Raw genomic sequence first — 23,256 nt, 5'->3', positions numbered from 1 at the left:
TTTTTGCCTAATATATAGTATCCAAATATAATCATCAACTTTACGCAGTGGACAGTTCCTCAAGGTACTACAGAGGTGTTCTTTGGGCATCAAATCTGTTCTGGTTTTGGACCTAAATATCTGGGAGACGGTTAAACTAAATTTTCCCTCTTACCATCCATCGGGACGTCTATCCAACCCATGGATACAACAGAGCTGGCAGGAGGTAGGTAGCTTGTGGTCAGGTCGAATACATCGCTGATCCCGTTGTAGCTCAGAAGGCCGGAGATGGCCGTACTGGTCACCTCCGTGTCCTCAGTGATGTTCAGGGCTTGCAGATAACCAGCAACTGACCTCTCACCACCTGTTAAACAATAGGTGCCAGTTAACCTTTAGCACACTGAAGTAGCCGTTTGGCACCCCATTCTCTATTGGTTACAGAATAAGGCAGCTGGGAAAAGGTTAAGCTTATACTTATCAACCAAGTTGAACCCAATTTACATTTTGTAAAGTTACTATCTAGCATATACATGACATTTTATAAAAAGAATCATGAAATTGATTTAAAAAATAGCACTAGTTTCACAGATGTTACAAATGCACATTATCATTAATTGTTTGAACCTTTGTTTATTCATGATAAGCTCAAATCGGCATGCAGGCTGTATTATACTACAACCTGTATAATCTGTATTATACTACAACCATGGCTATTCCTGCCATACTAATTCTAGAGGAATATTGTTAAGGGGAATATAAACTTGAAGCATAGACCAAGCAACACTTACTCAGATAAGTCAGGGGGGCCTGAGGATCACAGAAGAGTTGTGGGATCTTGCTGTCCTTCAGAAGTGTGTACACGGTCTGAACGTCTCCATCGATGACCAACGCTATCTCCACAGTAACTAGGAAGTTATTCTCTGCGTCGTTTTTCTCGATGTTGTAATAGATCTTAAATGCATCACCAATGGGAATTTCCTCTCTAGTTCCTATAAAGAAGTGGTAAAAATACAAAATACATTTAGTGTTATTTATAGAAAAATATAGAAAGCAAAATGTACTAAGCCTTTTATACCTTTATCTGAAATTGGGATATGCATAAAAGCAGCAAATTACAAGAAAACATATCATTATGTAAAACATTTCCTTTGTAATTGAAGTAATTGATAGTTATGACAAATACAGAGCAGAAACTTTTTCCAGTTTTTAAACAATGATCATTGAGTACGGCTGACTTTTTGACTGTCCTATTCAAATTACCTTCCGGATACATGACGACAGCAAGGAAGTTTAAGTTTGTGAACAGCAAATCTCAATAAGTCTCTTGTACTAAAGAAGTTCCATAGCTTTTGGCCCCCTAGCAGCATTGTTGCCAAACAACTAGAATGTCTTACCCCAGTTGTAGACAAATAACACTTCGTTGATGACCCTCTTCCCAAGCGTCAGAGACAATGTGTAGTTGCACATGTCCAGAACAGCTGAAGCCTTGAGGGTGATGTTGACCAGTTGCAAGTCCGTGTCCAGGCAGCAGGTCAGCCCCAGACAGTTGGACTGGACGGTACAGGTCATGGTGGACGGCAGTGTCGGGGCATTCATGTCTGGGCATCCTGTTATAGGAAAAGGAGATGTCATAGCCACTAAAATTAAGTATAATCGGATTCTCATTATATACTACGGTACTAATAAACTTTGAACATACATTTGATGACCCCGCTGACCCCGTATATAAGTTTTTATCACTGTGTCTGGGTACTTCATATGAATTTCACATAATCTATAACTCAGAGTAGGAACAAAGATTCTGCAACAGCTCTATTCCATTAATTCCTGAGATATCACCATTTTCTTAATGTTCAACTCATTTTATAAACCCTGGTAATAATACAGGTAAATGCAAAACCATAAACCAGGGTTCCCCAAAGTTTGAAACTTATGACTGAGTCTTGACCAAGTTACTATTAAGTCCTGGTCATTGCTATTTCACTATGTAGCCCTGAATACTGTAAATTCATTTAGATTCGCAATCGTTTTATATTCGCAGTTTTCGAGGTGACATCTTCACTGCGAAGTTAAAAACAAAGCCCTTCCTACCCCATCATTTCAAACGCGAACTTAAAACCACCACGAAAACTTCATTTTCTCCCGGCAGCAAAATTAAATCAGCGCAAACTTAAATGTATTTACAGTAACTTACTGTTGAGTCCTGACCATCCACTCTGCAGTACCACCGGTCTGGGACAGGTGGTATCATCCACAACGTCATCGATGTCCAGGATCTCCAGAAGGGCGTCTCTACTGGTCTCAGCCAGAACCTGACCCACCACATATCCCTGGTCCTGAACGTACTGCTGTAGCCCGCTTACAGACACATCTGTGGACAAAAGAAATTGAAAATCACCATAAATTATGATAATTATCTAATGTCACATTAAAACAGCGTCGATTGGTATTAGTGGTTAGGCTGGCGGACACAAGACTGAGAGGTCACGGGTTTGATTCCTGACATTCCTGGTAATAAACACGTTATGTCCTTGGGAAAGGCACTTAACACAACTTTCCTCATTCCACCCAGGTGTAAAATGGGTACCGGTCTGATTCCAATTAGAGAGGGAAAATGCGATGGAAGGAAATTGATGGTCTCCATGCACCTTCCATTATACTGCCCATACGGCCTCAAAAAGGCAAGAGATCTATACCATTACCTGAATGTCTTTACCTTCTTCAGTTGATTATCATGTCAATCACCTTACAGAAAGGTTGGCCTTGGCTAGGGAGCTTGTGCTCCTATGTCAAAGGAGCATTCCACTCCAGAAGCGGGTATTATAAATCATCAGAGATCATTATGCTTAAATCCAGTTTGTTTTGTCAAATTTACCATAAGTTGAAGCCCTTCCAACCATTGAGGACCCTTCAAATCATGTCAGAGTTGAATCATTTGATGCTTCTTTGAATAAAAAATAACTTACCCGGTATCGTTGAGGACAGATCGGTGCTACAGACAGGCTGTGGCATCTCCATGTTGACGATCACAGGGTGGCGTTCGGTACACCTCCCCTCGATACAGAGTGTCACATCGAGGTTCACCACAAACACGTTCTTGACATCATCTTTGCCAATAGAATAATGCAGGAGGAAGGAATCATTTCCCAGTATCTTTTCCTATTTTGATGGAAGCAAAAACATTCAAGATTTATTCGATGTGAGATTGATATGCATAATCAAGGAACTTGATAGTTACATTTAGCATTCCAATTATTCTTGTTTAAAGGATTATTGATTAGAATTAAACCTTATGGGTTCGAATCCCTTTAGCTAGCAGGCCCCAATCTTCACATGCCTTTGGGAGAGGCACTTGGCAGCTATTTCCTCGTGGCTGAGCACGCGACTCAGGTGAAAATCAGTACCCTAGGCTTGGGATGGAGACGTTCTCTTGGATAGGACATAGAGCCAGAGGTCCGCGTTTGAGGACAGCCACACCTTAAGCACGCTAGATATCCAAACATTATTATCGAAAAGAGCAGAGGTCCATCCCAATGTTAGTGCATTAAGTCCTTCCAGTCTGGTTTCACGCATCTCGCGACTACAGTACAAAGCTGTTGTGTTATGCCTGAAGGCGGTTTTGTTTACTTGTTATGCAAAATAAACAAACAAAAACAAACAAACAAAATGGTCATCCCACCTGCACTTGTCCCCAGGGGTAGGTAAACAAGGTCAGATGATAGCTCCAGTTCCCCAAGGCAATACTGAAGTTGTAGTTACAGAAGTCCAGGTTGACGTAGGCCAAGGTCTTAATGCTGGTGTAGTTTAGCAAGTTCATGTCTATGGTGCAGTCAAGCCCTTGGCAGAGTGCGTTGACCTGGCAGGTGAAATTCTTTGGTAGCGGGTTGGCGCTCGGAGTCAGAGAACAGTCGCCTGTGGGATGGTATAATCTAACAGTTACTTCCGTGAATAATTTCATCAGGTTGGTGAATAACTGTAAACTGAATAGCAAGGTTCTTTAATACACAACCAAGTATTTTACAAGAGCCGACGTTTCGATGACTGTCTGTCATCTTCATTGAGGCCAGCATGTATTGCCGTGATCAAAAGAAACGACGGCTCTTGTAAAATACTTGGTTGTGAATAAAAGAACCTTCAAGTTGCTATTCTGTAACAGTTACTGTTAAAATGTCGTCTCATAGCTAATCATACAACTCGGTCCAATACTCTGGTAAACTCGGTAAACTGGTTACAGTATTCATGCAACATCAAAATAACATTGTGTGTACAAATAGAACTCTTATAAACATGACTGTAAACTCTGACGCGCATGAAGGCATGACTATTTTTTGTTCTTTTCTGAATGTTAGATACATGTACTTAGTAGTTGATACGTCCACTAGTTTACAATTAATTATATTCATCCTGTACATTATGCATAGTCTTGGAATTTTTCTTCACTGATCGCCTGATTGATTGATTGATTTGTTGGTTGGTTGGTTGGTTGGTTGGTTGGTTGATTGATTGATTGATTGATCTTCCAATGATCTTTCGATGATCTTTCAATGATCTTTCGATGATCTTTCGATGATCTTTCGATGATCTTTCAACGATCTTTCAATGATCTTTTAATGATCTTTCGATGATCTTTCAATGATCTTTCAATGGTCTTTCAATGGTCTTTCAATGGTCTTTCAATGGTCTTTCAATGGTCTTTCAATGGTCTTTCAATGGTCTTTCAATGATCTTGGTCTTTCTCGGTGAATCCAAACTTTACCTGGTAGAGTCCTTGTGGGAAGTGCCACCACCTGTCCATGCGGGTAGAAGATGTTTTCCAGTCCTGCATTTTCAACGATGACGTTCACAAGTTCCGGAGACACACCTTTTGCTTGGTAGATGAACAGGTCGATCGCTTGCAAGAAAAGAAATAAAGAAAAATACAAATTATCAATTTGCTATTACCTCGAGGCATATAACGCCAAGGCAAACTGTCTAGAGTTTGTCTTCACCTCATCATCATCAACTTTACCTCAGTTTTTTTATGGGTTGGGGTTAAATATCTATTGGTCTACAGATCTTGCTTAGTCGCTGACGATAGGTAACGAATGCTACATGAAACGCCTGACAGTTTTCAAAATCTATGTCGAACATAGGGTGTCGAAACATAGAGAGGTCGAGCATAGGGGTGACGGAACATAGAGTGTCGGAACACAGGCTGTCGAAACACAGGGTGTCGGAACATAGGATATCGTAACATAGGGGTGTCGAACATAGAGTGTCGGAACATAGGGTGTTGGAACATAGGGTTTCGCAACATAGAGAGGTCGAGCATAGGGGTTTCGGAATGTGGGGGTGTCGGAACACAGGGCACATGGGGTGTCGGAACATAGGGTATCAGAACATAGGCATGTCGAACATAGGGTTGTCGGAACATAGGGGTGTCGGATCATATGGTTTTGGAACATAGGGTGTCGAACATAGGGGGTCGGAACACATGGTGTCGGAACATATGGTGTCGGAACATATGGTGTGTCGGAACATAGGGTGTGTCGGAACATAGGGTGTCGAACATAGGGGTGTCAGAACATTAGGTATGGAACATAGGGGTGCAACCAAAGTCTTCTCCTTACATGTAGCATTCCATCCCTTTGTGTTGCAGATTGGGATGGGCAGCACCAGGTTTCGTATGAAGTGCTCCTCCAAGACACACGCTTCGCCATCAACGCAGATTATCGCTCCGAGGTCCACCGTAAAGGTGGTTGCGGTTTTGTTGATGGTGAGAAGGATGACTACACCGTCTCCCAGATTGATGGCTTGCGGTACTCCTACATGTGTGAGTAAGCAAGGAAGTAAATGTTAATACGAATGTAAATCTAACAATATCCTATTGTTAGTGTGTGTATCCCATTGAATGAATACAATTACATCCCTTTCCATTGATAATCTCACCTCATTTAATCCGTAGTCTACCACTAGCTACTTGAAAAAGAATCATGCTTCACCTCAAATGAGGATGCTTTGAAACGAAGAACTAATCATTTAACCGTTGGGCTCCCCTGAAATTATCGGGGAACCACTTTTTCATTTCACTTAGTGTCATGCTTGTCCATTTTCTGACCCCCCCCCCCATCTTTTCCGTTGCTTGCCTCGTTTTCTTCCTCCCCGGATGGTTCCTTGCATGATTGTTTTGGCTTAGTCCCTTCCAACGTGACACATGACTGTACCACTTTAACGACACTCCTTACTGTGGTTCGGAGGTCTTGGTATGGGCCGATACTACGTTTAACTCTATTCTGTTCTTCAGAATTTGAGATGCGGTCTTGGTATGTAATCCCTAGAATTTTCGAATAATCTACTTATGTCATGCCCCAACACCATATCTACGTACTTAGGCCAATACATATGTAGCGCTCTACAAAAGAGAGAATGTATTGTTACAGTAACACACAGAGACGTTTAACGAACATTATATCAGTACGCCATTTACGTCCATATTCTTAACACCAGTCAGTTTAAATCCGGATGTACAGTTTCCGGATTCGAAGGCAGCTAGAACCTCCCTGACTGAAATCCCTAGTTTTCAACTTTTTTTTCCCTGGATGCACAGGAAACTTTTACATACCATTTTAAAGATTATGTTGTCTTCATTATTAGGTTGTTTTTTTATTGCCATAGTGTATAAACTTATAGATATATTTGAAGTTAAAAATTGCTTAGACCGCAGTGTAGAAAGAGTTTCCCCAGGCTTATGAAGTTTCCCCCCAGACTTGGTGAGTTAGACCGCGGGGCTGACAGGCCAGCCTGCATGTAGACTGCATTTCATACAACACCACAAAAGTGACTGAATTAATCAGAAATCACACCTGGCCAGCCTGAGTAATTAGCACATATATGATAAATTCTATGAAAAGTCTAAAGCAAGGGGGATAGGCCGCGGTCCTGAACAGAACCCCATATACTAAAATAAAGTTTTTAACGTAGAACGGGCTGATAGTTAGGTCCTCAGAACTAAACACAGCTGAGCCACTTTCCAATAGTTGTGCATTATTTTTTGCTCTACAGAAAACTGACATTATACTACCTTGGACCAAGGAGGTTTTTCTTGGACAAAATATTGAGAGGACTGATTTCAGAAAGAGCATATTATCCAGCTATTTAAGTTGAAGACCTACATTGATAAGGTAAACAAGAATCATGTGGGATTTTAGGCTTTGGGAAGTAGGACAAATCACACCATCTCTTATAGAATATAGCCAACTGCTTTATTTGGCAGAGTCTGACTTGAATCTTGTATCTGGAGCCATGGCCAGGCATGACTATTGTCAACTGTGGAAAAATATGTCTTAGAATGTTGACAAATGTGTCAATCAAACTTGCAATGTAACAAATTGATTTGATACTGAAACAAATTCACACAGGTGGAAAAGCACTAAATGTGCCTTCCTTGTTGCAAGAAAGAGGGGAAGTAAAATACCTCTTGGGTAGGATGTAACTAAGTAAAAGCAAGGAGGTTCTATATAAAACCTCCTTGGTAAAAGCAGAGGTCCTGTGAAAGCTAAAAATACTGATTTTTCTTTTTTTTAGATTGACAGTTGAGCTTAGCTGTCCATCATTTAGGCACGTACATCTAAGTTTGATGGGAGCACTGTACACATAAGAAAACATCTCCAGACATTATTAGCTAATTTTAAAGTAAATGCCAGTGCTCTAGGAAGGAAGGAATTCTTAGGAAGTTAAATCAAGCACAGGGGGGATGCGTGAGAATTTATTGTTCTTTCAGGGATGTCTGTATTGGCTGTGAATATCCCAATTAATGTCAAGGTGTGAATTACACTGATTTGCATAGAGCCAAAAGACAATTGGTACATGGAAAGATAGAATTTCTCGGCTACCATGGATGCGGTAGGTACTAGTATTGAAAAAGCAGAGGTTTTGGTCGGGAGGCTAGGAGCTGTGTCCACGATTTTTAACATTTTCCTCGAGGGAATGTGTGCTACCCAGTCGTAATGGGGAAGCAAGGTGCAAGTACGTCATTACTTCTGTATAGGAATAGTATCTTTGCTGGAAGGGAGCTGATATGTAAGGAGACTGACCCTTGGTATATATAGTACATGTATGTCAAACCAAGGAGGTTTATAAAACCTGGTTTAAAATTTGGTCCAACAAACTTAAGGGAGTGAAAAAAAACAACAATTGGCCTGAGGACTCAGTAAAGGCTTCAACAAACCCCGTCACAATCACACCAAAGAATGATGAACTGTCTTAGTGTATATAAGATCACCTCAACTCAAGAGGCAGCTTGGAACAAGCGGGCTTGAGGCTATTTGAATCTGGCTTGGAGCGTTCATGTTCACAAATTAACGACTACAAAATCTCACAATAAATGATAGTTTTAAAGAATGATGAATAAAATGATAGAAAAATTTTTAAAAATGATTAAAAAAATAAAGTGAAAAAAAAGAAGATAAATGTCATGTTCACAAATTAACTACAAAATCTCACAATAAATGATAGTTTTAAAGAATGATAAATAAAATGATCCTCAAAATCTCCCAATAAATGGAGCCAAGTGCCACTGCTTGGTCTGACCTGGTAGTCGTGCTGTAAACATAGGGTCTGGCTAACAAACTCAATAGCCTCCTTGGTCGAGACAACAGACAATTGACATGTATGCATGGCTTCACAAGAAAAGCAAATGCCGTCTTCAACCAAGGACATTATTCTAAATAATGCCCTTACTTCAACTAAACAACAATTGGGTATAGACAAATAACAACACAGGCATGCCATAAGCCAGCGTTGTGAAGTGAGAGGTTGGCTGGCTGACCAGTATTATGCAAAGTACATTTCTGGTTCCGAGATCACCAATCTAAGGCACGAAAATAAAAGTCCTTCAGACCAAGGAGGTTTAAAATCATCTTGTTCAGACACTAGTGAGCTGTAGGGATGAAATGGGATGCACTTGAACTAATTTGGTTGGGGGTAGGGCAGACAAATCAATCTTTAAATTTGTCTTACATTGTTTTCAAAGAATCTTTTTAGTTCACAGAGAAATGTTGCCTGGATTCATCTGAAGTTGGATACAACCTACTAGGTTTACCCAACATCTGGTTTACCCATTTGAATACATTATCTATCCCAGAACTTGCCAGAAGTGAATTTTCAGGTTTCTGTACTTTAATATCATACCTCAGCTTACACCAAGGACAATATATAATGTCCTTGCTTATACCAAGGAGGTTTAGACACTGACTTATACTTATCCTTGGTAATACCAAGACCTGAGGGCCAAGGCTATCATGATCTTCAATCAAGCAGTTGTGGGGTAGAAGATTGTTATTTCTGTATTCTGATCAGCCAGGATTTCCAGGCTCCCATCCCATGACCCAAGGCAAGGCCAACATTTAGCTCAAGATCTCTTGGTAAGAAGGCCCCTTTGACACACACAGTATACTCCCCGTGTGATAATTACTTCTGAATCAACTTGATAATTTGACAGCATCACTGCTTGTCCAGGACAATAGCTGAGCTAGTTTGAAGCCGCATAACAAAGAAGCGAATAATTACTTGAATTTCCTGAACGAGGATATATGAGCTCTCCCCCTAACTAGTTTGAGCTAGTTTGAAGCCGCATAACAAAGAAGCGAATAATTACTTGAATTTCCTGAACGAGGATATATGAGCTCTCCCCCTAACTGCCTAAGGTCCATATTGTAATTTGTAGGATTTGGAACCAAAATATTACCTAGAACCAACGAGGCTAGAACAAACTCTAGATCTAGCTAGCCTGATGTTTTGATTCATATGCTTGTAACAACTTCATATGTCGTTTATGAAGGTTAGACATCCTTGATTCAGGTAAAGACAATTCAAACTCTGGATAAAATTATGAGATTTAACTTCATATGTCAAATGGAATAATCTATAGAATTAGATGTGCTAAGCCTATACATGTACTAGTATTTCCAGTTCCTGCACTACAAAAGTGACCTAAAGGCATCTCTCCTCAGCTATGTAACACCATCCTTGGTAACACATTGAAGTAGAATGTAAACCAAAAATGATAAGTATGTCACCAACATGGCTCGAAACATGAGGTTTGAACCTGCATAAGAAAAGCATAAAATGATTAGGTTTAAAGGACAAAGGACCTTGGATAAGGTCTGAAAGTTTCAAACGTCTGATGATTTTAAAATTTATTCAGTTGTTTTGAGTGATTTGGGCTATAAAGGACATGATTTGATCGGTATGAAAGCAAGAAGATCCAAAATACATCTCATTGCCAGTCCCAATATGAAAGGGATTTGAGGCAAAACTTAGATATGCACTGTAACCAAAAAACTTGTGGCATTCAATCACATTTCAACTCATAATGTATGAATCTACTGCAGTCAAATGGCAACCATATGCCTTTATACTGGATGAACTTATCTTGTACTTGCCCTCACCTATTACCAACAGGGAGCCAGAGGTTTTGGAAATATGAGTTGCACACAAAAGGCCAATTGTAAATGAATAAATGTAAAATACACCACCAATGTGTGAAAACAGGCTGCTGGTAGGTGCAACACCTACCTAGGACAATTGTATGGTCAATATACTGTCTGACCAACACACAACACAGCTGTAATTTGTCTCTTTGCACATTTTGAGTTATCAAATTTTAAATCCCAGTTGATCTCTAGTATATAGCAGGGAAACAATCTCAGGTCCCCGCATTGATCTCCAAGCAGATGAATTGGTCAGGGTTATTAGCATCTGTTGCTCTTTCGAAAATGTACATGTAAGTTGTAACTGTTATCATATGAACTTTAATGAGCATTTTTCACATCAACTGATTTGGACCTCAAGTGTGAGATGCAGGACCGCGGTCTAATTTCGAAGCCCTGCAGACTGAAGTTGGGAGTGCTTCCTGTAGACTGTCAATTCATGCCTCTTTCCCACCTCTCTGCCCCGCCTCTCACACCTTTCTGACACAGCTTTTCATTCAAGTTATCCCCGCAGTCTGAAGTTTTCCCCGCGGTCTACCTGCTTTTGGACAGTTCTGCCCCGCGGTCTAGAAATTTAGAGCCGCGGTCTAACAATTTTAGACCCGAGTTCTGTGATTTCACATCTCCGGGCTAGCTTTTCATTTCAGCGGGCTAACCAAATAGCCTGCAGTCTGCTGACATTTTTTATTAATGATATCTACAGTTATGAACATTTCAGAATAATAATTTTTACATCACTGTACTTGTTACACCAAGAGCTACACACTGATATGAAACTTAATGGTAGAACATCAATTTTTCTGGAGATTCCAAATAGCTACTGTATTCCCCGATGTAAACTGACTGGTGTTTCTTGTTGTTATGCTTTTCAGAATAGATTAGACTAGTTTCGTATTCATTGTATTGATTGCCTTGTAATTGTTATCATACATTGTGCCATGTACAATTGTCAAGCAATAAAGTTCATTCATTCATTTCGTTAGCAACAGAGTTTGTGAAACATCAAGAACCTACCCCATGGGTAAGTGAAGAGTAGATACTTGTGCACCAGTGTTTCGAACCCTATGAGGATCTGAAAGTTGCAGACATCAATCCGTGCATATGCGTTGAAGTATCTGGTGAAGTTCAGGGCATGGATTTTGAGTTCCATGCAACAACTGACGCCTATAGAATAAAGTCATTGTATTAGAAACTCCACCAAATACATGTTCTATACAAATGTATGATTTGATTATGTACAACAGTCTTCAATGGGTTATATTACAGTAATTCTTTAAAATTTTGGAGTGGTTTTATATTCATGGTCATCACGAACTTTAAACCACAATGAATTTTTTGTAGTAGTACAGTATGTGACAATAGTGTTCTCCTTACTGTAATATAAATCATCTCAAATATACAGTAATACACTTTATATTACTTTTCAGAATTTTTTAACATCGTTAAGTTGTCATACTTTTTATCTTGACACAATAATTCAGCAATCACGTTTTCTGTAAGTGATGTTCTATGATTTATTTTGTCTTTCAAACACTTTATTTGCTTCTGAAAATAATTTCATTAGGTTTGTATAACATAGAATATTGTAGTTCCCTTCTAAAACAGACGAGAAGCATCTGAGGAAGGTGTCTCATAGACATCGAAACGCAAACAGGTCTTAGCCCGGGACCTCAACTCCCCCCCCCCCCTACTATGCCCCTGAAGGGGTTATTTGGGGACAACACCTATGTAGATGTAGATGTAGGTCAGAGATTGTGTAAAAATCAAACTCCGATATCCTATGTAATTTGCTTGATTACAAGTAGAGTTACCTACCGAGGCATGTGCGGTCCAGTTTGCAGTACACACTGTTGTTCAGAGGCGCTGATATGTTCGGGAGGTGGGCGCCATATTGGCAGGCTGGATAAAATTACACAAGTGGAATCAAGCAAACATGGCGTTGTGGTTAGAGTTGTTGGAAAATAGAATGGACGTACTTAGTTCGAATCCATGACAAAAAATCATGAAGATTCATCAAAGATCTCTCGAGTTATGCTCTTGACATACATACAGACTCACCCTATAGCTGGTGTAACCGAAAACATAATCTTCTCGGCGAAGATAATCACGATGTTGTGACCTTGGGAAAGGCACTTAATATATATTTCCTACCTCAAATACGTAAAAAAGAGCCCACCAGTCTTCATAAATACTACGGGTCCATTCCAGTGTAAGTGGATCAAATAATCTGCCCCAAATGTGCAGCTAGTACTCTTCGGTAAAGACCAGGCGTGTTATGCCATGAAGTGCTTCGCCAGCAAATACAGCAACTAAAATGTGACCTGTGTTTTCAAAGACCCTTGATAAAAACCATACGAACTATTAGATATAATCAAAGATTTTGAATGTATTGTTATACGATAGATTGCACAAGAAGTGTATTGCAAATGACAGTCTCAAGTTTATTTTAGTTTGAATTCTTACTTGCGTCTGCATCCTTCAATCTTTGTACAAGTTCGCTCTGGTTCCCAGTTGTAGCTAGTGATCTGTTCTTCAGTTCGGCGGTCAGCTGGCCTACAGTTAGCCGGTGGGGAAATACACAGGCCTTGGATCCGTCCAAAAGGTCCTAAATCAGGAAACAAAACTTGTAAATTGCTTTTAAAGATGTAGTCATGTTACGTTGATGAAGTTTTGACACCGAGGTAGTAGGTTACGCCAAAAAAAATCGAGCAACTGGATATGATTTTGAATCGGCCAGACATTTCAAGCAGCATCCGCTGTCTTTCCTAAAGGAGGAACTGGAGAACCAGGTTTTATTCCAGAAAAGAAATGTGGCCATTTATTTCAATTCCATCTGCTACTATGCTCCTCATTAGGTTCTATTATCATTTTTTATTTTATCATTACACACTTCGTGACAACCCCTGCATGGTATACTTTGGAAAATATATCAAAGAATGTATTAGACGTTAGAAACTCCTCTAATGATTGTAAAATATCATTGTCATCCCATACTACTTCACCATATTGTATAAGATAGATTCATTAGCCTAATAGAAAGTTATCTTATAATGTATCTGTGGATGCCATACTTTTTACCTTGTACAATTGTTGTGCAATAAAGTTATTTTATGTTATATTATACACTGTCATTCAGTATGAGTATTTAGAGCTGTTTCAAGTTAAAAGTTGTAAAAAAAGTTACAAGTGTTTGAGTCCGTAGAAATGGGAGAAGAGCTTTTTGAAGCATGTATTGTTCTTAGATACTACCGCAGTCCTCAGAACATTTGCACTCACTTCCATACAGATTGAAGTTAGAACAGAATGTGTGCTTGGTTAAAGTGATAAAAAATTCTTACCGGTGGTAGCCCAAGGGCAATTAGAGCCAAAGACGTGACATCGCCAATCACAGTCTTGGCCACGGTCTGAGCTAGCGCCGTCGTGTTGACAGTAATCGTATACTTGCCGTCCGGTCCCTTTGTCGGTTTGGGAATGAGCGCGTCCTTTAGTAGGTGGATAGTAGGTAGGCACTCATCACCACACAGTTTGAAACCAAAGCTCAGGTAGAAGCGCGCAGGTTCTTTGTATTTCAGCATAAAACTGGGCATTGGAAGAGAGGTAGATGTTCAGTTGGTGTTGCATGTAAACTCCATTAACGTTAGTCCGCCGGCTACATAAATCCCTATCTTGTGTTTAAGAGATCTCTAGTGCAGCACCCCCAGGTATGCACAGTTTAGATATGCAGAAGTGCATTATTCAAATCTATCTTGATATGAAATGTTATAGTATGCTTAATAAATAAAAGAACATTGATGGGCACCATCCGTGAATAGTTTCATCAGGTTGGTAAGTCACTGAATAAAAATACTTTTTTACACAACCGAGAGATTTATGCCACCTACGTTTCGGTGACCATCTGTCACCTTCTTCAAGGCAATTCTGACTGGTTCACATAGTAACACCTGTGCTGCATTACTATGTGAACCAGTCAGAATTGTCTTGAAGAGGGTGACAGATGGTCACCGAAACATCGGTGGAATAAATCTCTTTTTATTCAGTGACTTACCAACCTGATGAAACGATTCATGGATGGTACACATCAATGTTCTTTTATTCATTAAGCATACTATAATATTTCATATCAAGATAGATTTGGATTGTAAAAGAATGTTTTTAGAGAAGTAATTTATCCCTGATGAAACAGTGTCCTTAGAATTTACATCCTTCTCCTTTAACTCTTAATTTGTGAAATGGACTAATATGAAGAAAGCTTACCTCATTTTCAGTGCCATTGGAGCGTCACCCGTAAAATCAAACTCTATTCCTGTGTCCATCGTTTTTTCTTCGCCTAAATATCATAAAACAGAAAGTTAACACTTTAGACTATACAATATCATACATACAATATGTAAATGTTATAGACCTGTTTATTACCTGAAACATGTCTATATGTATCATTTGTTATAACTTTGTAAATAGCAAATGTATAGAATGTAGGACTATTTGTATGTTTACTTATTTGTTTGTGCACAGCGAAAATTTCAGGAGTCACAGTAGTCTTACCCCAAAATGCATCCGCCACTTTGTAGCTGTATCTGAAGGGTGTCACCCCTGCTGTTTCTATCCCCATGTAGAAGGTGAAGTCAGTGATGTTGAAGACCGCGTAGGCTTTGATGGACTTACGGAACTTCCACATCTAAAGAAGGCAAAAAAGAATGTCTTAGGGACATACTCTTGATGTATCATCAGTACAAAGTTAAACATCAATTTTTGTAATCTTTGCAAATAAGGTAGTACTAGTATTTTTTTTGGGGGGGGTGTTGTTTTGTTTGTGGCTTAGTTAAAATCCTCCCACACCATAAGGTGTATAGGGTGGTGCCCATCTCCGTTTCATAGCCCTGGGCCACACTGTGGTGCAATCACTGCAGCAGGAGGCTAGTCCACTGGCAGTGGCATGTGTTTAACTTCCATACTGTTTCAGAAGTATGTACCATTTGTATAAAGTATTTGATATGACTCAATGCGCCTCTTGTCCGGAGGTGTCCTACCCGGGGCTTGAACCCGGGCCTTCTGGTCCAAGTACTTTGAACCAGATGTGGCTAGTAACAGAAGCGCAGACCACTACCAGTGTATATATTGTGTAAATCTAAAAGCTGTGGATGGATTGTAATGAAATTCGGTAAATGGTTTGGTCTTTACCTATCAAAGAAATGCTTTGATTTTTAAGCCATCACTTTTGTTCTGCAGAAAAAATTCCATCATTTTGTTTTACACATGAAATGAAGGATTGATACTGAAAGAATCAGCCCTTCTATACTGTTTAATGGATGGTGAGTAAAATCTTTGATTGTGTATCATTTCCAAAGAATTATAATGATATTGTATCTTAAAGTGTTAAACTACCCGTCATAAAAGTATTTGATTCACTTGAAAGTTGATCTATGTTGGTAGAAATCATTTTGACTGAAAGCTGAATTGCAGTAGCCAACACAAAAATTGGACCTACCCTAATTTTTGACTGATCAGCTCCCAGTCTTTGTCAAGGAATGAACAATCCTCAACAGAGACGGGGGTGCCATTGACTTTCTGCAACATATGACCCACTGCTCACCGAATCACGTGTTCTATCTGCATAACGTGACGTCACAGGAGCTGTGCATTGCTCATTCCTTGACAAAGACTGAAGCTGATCAGCCGAAAGTCCAATTTTTGTGTTGGCAATTGCATTTCAACTTTCAGTCAGAAATTATCTACTTCATCATCATCATCGGTCCTCCTCTTACGAGGTGCAGGAAGGGAAGTTTGTTCTCCAGAACTTCTTGTCCTTCATTTGCAGAAAGGAGTTCCTGTCCTTCCTAATTAGTTTCAGTTTCTATGAGTTGCTTGAGTGTTGTGATTGGTCGACGTTGCTGTTTGCGCTGCTGGAGGATTTAAGATCTACTTAATGGCGTCTGTGTAGCACAGTGGCAGAGCATCCGGCTATGAACCAATAAGACCCAGGTTCAATCCCCAGTGGAGTATCCAGACATTTCCGGACATGCACCCAGACGTTGTGCCCTTGGGAAAGGCACTTAACACACATTTCCCCTGTCCTAAGCCCAGCAGTAGGGTTTGGGTTGGCGTTAGGAAGGGCATCCAGCCGTAAAAACTCTTGCTACAAAAAAGGACTTGCACTTGATGAGGAGTTCTGGGGCTTCCCCATCCATGTGCAGGCACGTCTAACCCTCAGATGATGGGGAACAAAAGACGTTAAATTGGATAGAGAGAGAGAGAGAGATTAATGTACTGAATTTCAACGCACCTTGATGTCCACGCAGCATGTCAGCCCCAGACACAAATCCGAGAACTCGCAGTAGACATTGTCGGGCGTTGCCAGCCTCAAGAACGGACACACTGTAAGATACACATTCACAATGATTATCAGCATTGTGAATAATAGAGTCTGACCTGAGCTTTGTAGCATTTCCATGCATTTATGTCACAAACTACTATTATTTGAAATTGCAGAAGAAAAGCTGTGCTCAATGTCAGTTACACAGATGAACTTTGTAATTGCAGAAGAAAAATTGTTTGGTGGCATAATGCCGTAATATGACGCAATAATGACGTCATTTAAGTGATGTTATTGTCTGGAAATGTATGAATAGGGTGTTCCCATAGAAGTCAAAGGTATGCAACATAATTTCAACTAAAACGGTGACTTACAAAATATTAATGTCTGCTTAGAATTCTGTTGTCATTAGCAACAGCAACGACGTCAAAATGAGGTCATAAAATGACTTCATATATTTTCAAGCTATCCGCCATCTTGAATACGAAATCTTAAATTTTCAAAAATACAATTTTCTGTAGCATATAATCCCAAAAACACAATGTAAATAAACCAAAAACGCTTATTTTAATATTTGTTGTAATAACTATGCAAAATACCAGGTAGTGACGATTTTAAAGGGAAAATTGACTATTTATACCTAAAAGCTAATGATATGGTACGCCATCTTGGATTTTGACCTATGATGTCATCAAATTAGAACAATTAATTAATTAGTATCAAATCATATAAGTTACAAAATGTACCTCAAATTACATAAGATGTAGTTAATGTACAAAAATTGGTGTGAAAATTGTTTTCAAGAAAACCTGAAAACTACACTGCTAAAACCGAACTTTTGTAAAATATGCCGGTCAGAAACCCGTTGTCATGGCAACACGAAAAATCATGAACTTACATAGATATTATGACATTGTTGCCAAATAGATTTTAGGAAACGTCACCAAGTTTGGCAGCTCTAGCAAAAACCGTTGTGCGACATGAAACTTTGCGCGGGCCTTAAGCCACCCACCCCGCTCACACCCTACCCGTCTGAACCTGATTACAAAGTTCATGTATTGTAAGACTTACTGGCAGCATCAGACGCCCTCATCTTCTCGACGAGTTGCGGCCGGCTGCCCGAGCTGTTCTGTCCTCGCAGCTGCAACTCCATCCTCATCTTTGCCTCGGTCATAGACTCTGGGCGCTCGCACGGTTTCGAATCCAGAAGTGCCTAGAGGTCAGTAGGGAACAGTTATCTATCAGTACTCCAGTCAGAAGCTCTGAAGAAGGTGTCTGATAGACATCGAAACGTTAGCAGGTGAGAAGAATACCTGGTTGTGTACAAAGAACCTCCTATATCCAGTTATCTATCAATTTTCAAATCTGTACCAAATCGGTGGAACGTGGTCCATGGCCCTTTTGAGGCCATTGGGGCAATCGGTTGTTATCCACGGTGTCTGTACTGCACAAAACTAAGTGTGGTACACTTTGAAGAAGTTTACTGGATAATTATACCAAAAAAATGATGGGCCCTAGAACACTTGGTAGTTTACTACTCTCTCATCCGCCATCTCTAACATGATACAAAGACACAGTAATTGTTTCAAGCTTTATTGAAAATAAATATTCTTCATCAGCATCTTGGAATGATAATCTAAGATAAGGAAATACTTTAAGATGTGTCCTTACCTTAAGGTCATCAGCCACTTGCTGCATATTAGCTTGGCTCTCTGTCAAACCAATTTCACCCAGGAAGTCTATGATCTGTCCGACCTTCAGTTTGTTGAGACTGAAGGCGCTGGAGCTCGGGGGACCTGAAGCATTGACTGGTGGGAAACCGAACTTGTGGGCTGTTGCTGTGAAGACCAAATCAAACACTGTAAGTACTGAAATATTTGTGGTATTTCTAAGTTTACAGTTTTTGCAGTCACTTCTCTACTGAAAACTCATCACCTCAGTCTGATAACTTGTGCTGATAATCCTAATTATAATTTACTACATAAAAGCGAAGCCAGCCTGCTCAAATTAAGCGTTTTGCGTAGCAGCTGCCTTCCTGAATATAGTGTGGAGGGTTGACGGTACGAACCTGCGTTGGTGTTGATGGCAGAGCGCTTCCTCCTGCCCGACCTTGCGGACATTTTGCCCTTCAGGTTGGAGGTGTCTGGTTTGGTTGCGGTTCTAGCCGGAGTAGTGTCCTCCTGTTGTTGTCCTCCCAGCCCCACCACTGCCCCTGATGCAATGGTCTTGAGCTGGAAGAACAACCAATGAATACACTTGAATTCCAGAAACTCTACTCTATTGGTAGGGTGTAGAGAACAATGGATCTGATTCTTTGCAACAGAACTGACTCAGCTTACATAACTGCCCTATGTGGCAGAGATTGTCATGATCGAATAGGACTGTTTAGCTAATCTCCAAGCAGATCTAACGGTTGCAAAGACCGTATCCAACTGGCAACACGGGTTGCAATAAAAAAACTCCTTTTGCCAGTTGCCAGTCTTTACAACCTTTAGATCTGCTTGGAGATTACTACATAGCCATAGCCGATGCTGAAGGGCTGATTTGAATCAGGATTTTATCATCTGATGGTCGATATTGACTGACATAGGCCATAATATGTTTTATATTAATAATAAAATTGATAATGATAAAATAAATAAAATAATAAGATTAATAAAATAATAAGATTAATGATAGAATAATTAAATCAGGATTTTATCATCATGGTCGATATTGACTGACATAGGACATAATATGTTTTATATTAATAATAAAATTGATAATGATAAAATAAATAAAATAATAAGATTGATAAAATAATAAGATTAATGATAGAATAATTAAATTAGATTAGATTAGATTAAATTAAATTAAATTAAATTAAATTAAATTAAATTAAATTAAATTAAATTAAATTAAATTAAATTAAATTAAATTAAATTAAATTAAATTAAATTAAATTAAATTAAATTAATATTTCTGTCCACCTTCCAGACCAGCTTGTAGTCATCACAGTCCTGTACCCAGACTGGGAGCTGGATCCCCCTCGGTTCCAGGAACTTGGTAGGGTCGAGCCAGCCTGTGCCTTTCTTGATGGCAAAGTGGATGTGGTTGTTACACATGTTAAACCCTGATGACGCCGCTGTTCCTATGTCTTGTCCTGCAGTCACCTAAAACGGTTAAAATCCAATTACACGTGAGATACTGTATAACGTTACAAATATGTTTTGAATGCAAATGACAATTATGTGCACGAACTTATCTTGCCCATGTCCACTTCTATAGCCCTTGGGTCACACACTTAATATGCAATCACTACAGACGGCAAGAAACTGGTAATGTAGTATATCACTGCCGGTAAGATAGATTTCGTATTGTTTGATACAGAATAGGAAAGAATGCATTCATCCGTTGACTAAACAAATATGGGGGGGGGGGGGCAATTTGACCTCTGATTCGACCTCCTCTTCCTGTCAGTCTACGGTGACACCATTTTCCTGTCACTCTACGGTATTCAAATGACTGCGGACGTCCGGACACACAAGCAAACCCACAAACAGATACACCGGGAACCAAACATCCGTATACAGAGGTAACAATTAGTCAATGGCAATTCTTAGACTATAAAGGATAAGCATTATGAATTGTAGCATAAAATCTTTCTCTACCTCAGCAGTTTTGGCCTCGGGGTCTGCGAATACAGTGGACTTAAGGTTAATGTTCTCCACATACGCCCTCAGCCCATTCACAGAAGCTCCTGTGCAGTTAATCTCCACCGCTGTACCGCTTATCCTTCCCAGCGTTCCTGTAAATGGGGAATAGATCTAGAAAAAAGACAAAAAACAAGAGTGGTGTTAAAAAAACACAATAGCGACATGTGGTTTATTATCAATTTGATGTTCCATTGAATGGGGACTGGAACATGGAAGCCTAAAGAAAGGAGAAAAAGCATTGCGTCACAAATATCACGGCATTGATGCCATGACCATGCAAGTTTGTAATTTGATAAACTTTGAGAATCAGCTGAAGACTGGAGGTTTGTTTCATCAGGCTGTTACTGAGTAGTTTGTGGGGGTTGATATATTGTACGATTTGGTAATATATGTTGGTATGATATGTTGCTTGGAAAATTGGGAGACTGGTAAACTTGTTGATTGATAATTGTCCATTTTGTTGATTAGTATCAATATGTTTTAATTTCCTAAGTAGAATATAATGCTTATTAATGAAAATACAATTAACAGGTTACGCTGGTCAATAATTTAAAATCAATAACAATAGCTGGAAAGAAATAACTTTAACAAGGAGTAATATTTTCGTTCGGCCTGTTGTTATCAAAGGTAGCTGTTTGACACTAAATTCGTATTTGTTACCAGATTTGGCAGAAGGGAGAGAAATGACATGCAATGCATCAATCAAAACTTTAAATATCCATGCAATGCATCAAAATCAAATGACAAAACTTTTGATATCCATGCAATGCATCAATCAAAAGACATAACTTCTGATATCCATGTATCAAAATCATAAGACAGCTCAAGTGTATGTTACCGTATCGCCCTCGTCAGCTTGGAGGTCAACGCCCGTCCGGTCACCGTACTTCCCGTTATGGGTGGTCGGGAAGAATCCTGCTGGACACCCAGCACCCCTCTCTAAGTTCATCTTCCTCTTGAACTTCACGTTGGCCCTTGCACCAAACAGACTCTGGTACATGGCCATGACCTTCACGATTCTGTTGAAGGACAAAAAACGTTTCTATTTATAGATAAATAATTCTGCTAGATAATGCAAAAGGGAAATTGTACTGAAAATAGTAGAGCATTAATGTGTAATTTGTAGATGAACGAACTCCTCAATTGAATATCTTAGAGAATCTCTTGTCCAGAGGTGTCCTACCCGGGACTTGAACCCCGGTCCTTCTGGTCCAAGTAATTGGAACTAGATGTTGCTAGTATTAGAAGCGAAGACCACTACACCACAGGGACACCCCAGTAGGTAGTAGCATACCAAAAAAAAATTCAAAACAGAACTTACTCATCATTCAGCAGAGTGTACCCTGTCTTGATAGCATTAGCCAGGTTCATGCCGGGGTTGAAGACGCTTTGGAACCGGCTTGTGAGGGCTATCAGTGGTTCCAGTGGCTCTTGCAGCTTGTTGACAACACTCTCCAGGTCAGACTGCATAAAATACTTCAATCTCGCCTGGAGTTATGACAGAAGTGGAAAGGATGTTTTGCCTCGTTAATGACTTGGCTGTGCTTTTATGCATGAAAAAATGCATCATTGAAAAATCATTTCACCCTTCTATTTTTCACCTTTCTTTCCTCCTGTGTTAGATAATTCACCATGCGCATCTATTGTATTTGTTTTTGCTTTGTTTTGGTATGTTATTTTGTTTTCTCATTGTATTGTTATCATATCCACGAAAATACAATGAGAATTTCGAAAATGAAACCTCAATAATGAGGGGTCAATAAATTTACAAACCATATCTTTAAACAATAAAGGAAAGAATTTACTTCTTTGACGCCAGTGGCCGCCTTGAGGGGGTCTTTCTTGGATTGCGCTGTCCATGTGGCTTGATAAGCCTTGACTCTCGCCATTCCGTCCGTCAGGTTGGTCCGTGCCTGGTTCACAAAGTCCCGCAGATAAAACCACTTGGGCCATTGTTCTGTAATAATGGTTTATTGGTCAGAAATTACCCGTGCAATGGCAGCCAGTGCTGAATTGCTGCAGTGTTTACAATCCAGAATGCACATAGGCAACAGATACATATTTGCTCCACACTTGCACTTTGTGGAACCGTCGCAAGGGTCTGGGAGGCTGCCATTCGGCGTCAGCAGGTGACCTCAATCAATGCGACCTAAGGTACCCATTCACACCTGGGTGGAGTGAGGAAAGCCGTGCATTTCCCAAGGGCACAACATCGGGGCATAGCAGTGGTTTTGAAGCCGGTACCTCTCGGTTCTGGGCGAATCACCCTACCGATTGCGCCACACGATGCCACATTAAAAAGAGAGCATCACGCTCGACCGGGACGGCAGCAGGTACCGACTTCTTGCCACCTGTGACCTATTCCTTACGTCCCACGTCTAAAATTTGGCTTGTATTGGATGACTGGGAAAAAATCAATATCATACCAACACTAATGAGCTTTCACTACAAGTTACTACATTGCTTCTTTTGTTTCTTGATTAATTCCTTTCTGAATAAGTTTAGATCTTAAGTTACCTTCCAAAAGACGCAGAGCGACATGGTTACTTGTTCTCTCAGCATATCGTTACCTTCACAACAAGAGCATTCTAAAGTTACATCAAAGAAAGTCAACAATACTCACTATTTGGGTAAACAATGTTTTCCATCTTCGCTTTGTTTTCCAATAACTTGAAAACAGCCTGCGACAACCTGGTGGAGGAAATATCAAATAAAAGAACTCAAAAATCATTTACACCAACTGTCAAGACTTCGTCATCTTTGATACCATATTTTTCTCCCTCTGCATGTGATGGTTTGTTAT

General features: G+C 39.8%; 1 protein-coding gene across 1 annotated transcript in view; it reads right to left on the bottom strand.

Annotated features, from left to right (window-relative positions):
• Positions 1-23,256, bottom strand: part of LOC136422210 (uncharacterized) — a 112,424-nt gene that overhangs the window by 69,459 nt on the left and 19,709 nt on the right. Inside the window, exons 22-45 of the mRNA XM_066409855.1 lie at positions 23,077-23,144; positions 22,259-22,410; positions 21,775-21,941; positions 21,292-21,472; positions 20,409-20,564; positions 19,728-19,910; positions 18,827-18,989; positions 18,430-18,596; positions 17,830-17,971; positions 16,729-16,820; positions 14,991-15,123; positions 14,703-14,775; positions 13,787-14,027; positions 12,912-13,053; positions 12,264-12,347; positions 11,463-11,612; positions 5,589-5,783; positions 4,736-4,870; positions 3,659-3,891; positions 2,946-3,138; positions 2,174-2,350; positions 1,374-1,586; positions 768-968; positions 155-343 (exon numbers count right to left, since the gene is read on the bottom strand). Of these exons, the coding sequence (XP_066265952.1) occupies positions 155-343; positions 768-968; positions 1,374-1,586; positions 2,174-2,350; positions 2,946-3,138; positions 3,659-3,891; positions 4,736-4,870; positions 5,589-5,783; positions 11,463-11,612; positions 12,264-12,347; positions 12,912-13,053; positions 13,787-14,027; positions 14,703-14,775; positions 14,991-15,123; positions 16,729-16,820; positions 17,830-17,971; positions 18,430-18,596; positions 18,827-18,989; positions 19,728-19,910; positions 20,409-20,564; positions 21,292-21,472; positions 21,775-21,941; positions 22,259-22,410; positions 23,077-23,144 (3,830 nt within the window). The remainder of the gene's footprint in view (positions 1-154; positions 344-767; positions 969-1,373; positions 1,587-2,173; positions 2,351-2,945; positions 3,139-3,658; positions 3,892-4,735; positions 4,871-5,588; positions 5,784-11,462; positions 11,613-12,263; positions 12,348-12,911; positions 13,054-13,786; positions 14,028-14,702; positions 14,776-14,990; positions 15,124-16,728; positions 16,821-17,829; positions 17,972-18,429; positions 18,597-18,826; positions 18,990-19,727; positions 19,911-20,408; positions 20,565-21,291; positions 21,473-21,774; positions 21,942-22,258; positions 22,411-23,076; positions 23,145-23,256) is intronic.

This window comes from Branchiostoma lanceolatum, chromosome 16 (genome assembly GCF_035083965.1).
Source record: "Branchiostoma lanceolatum isolate klBraLanc5 chromosome 16, klBraLanc5.hap2, whole genome shotgun sequence".
NCBI classification, from domain to species: domain Eukaryota; kingdom Metazoa; phylum Chordata; class Leptocardii; order Amphioxiformes; family Branchiostomatidae; genus Branchiostoma; species Branchiostoma lanceolatum.
Note: the sequence above shows the minus strand (reverse complement) of the source record. Positions and strands in the feature narration are given on the sequence as shown.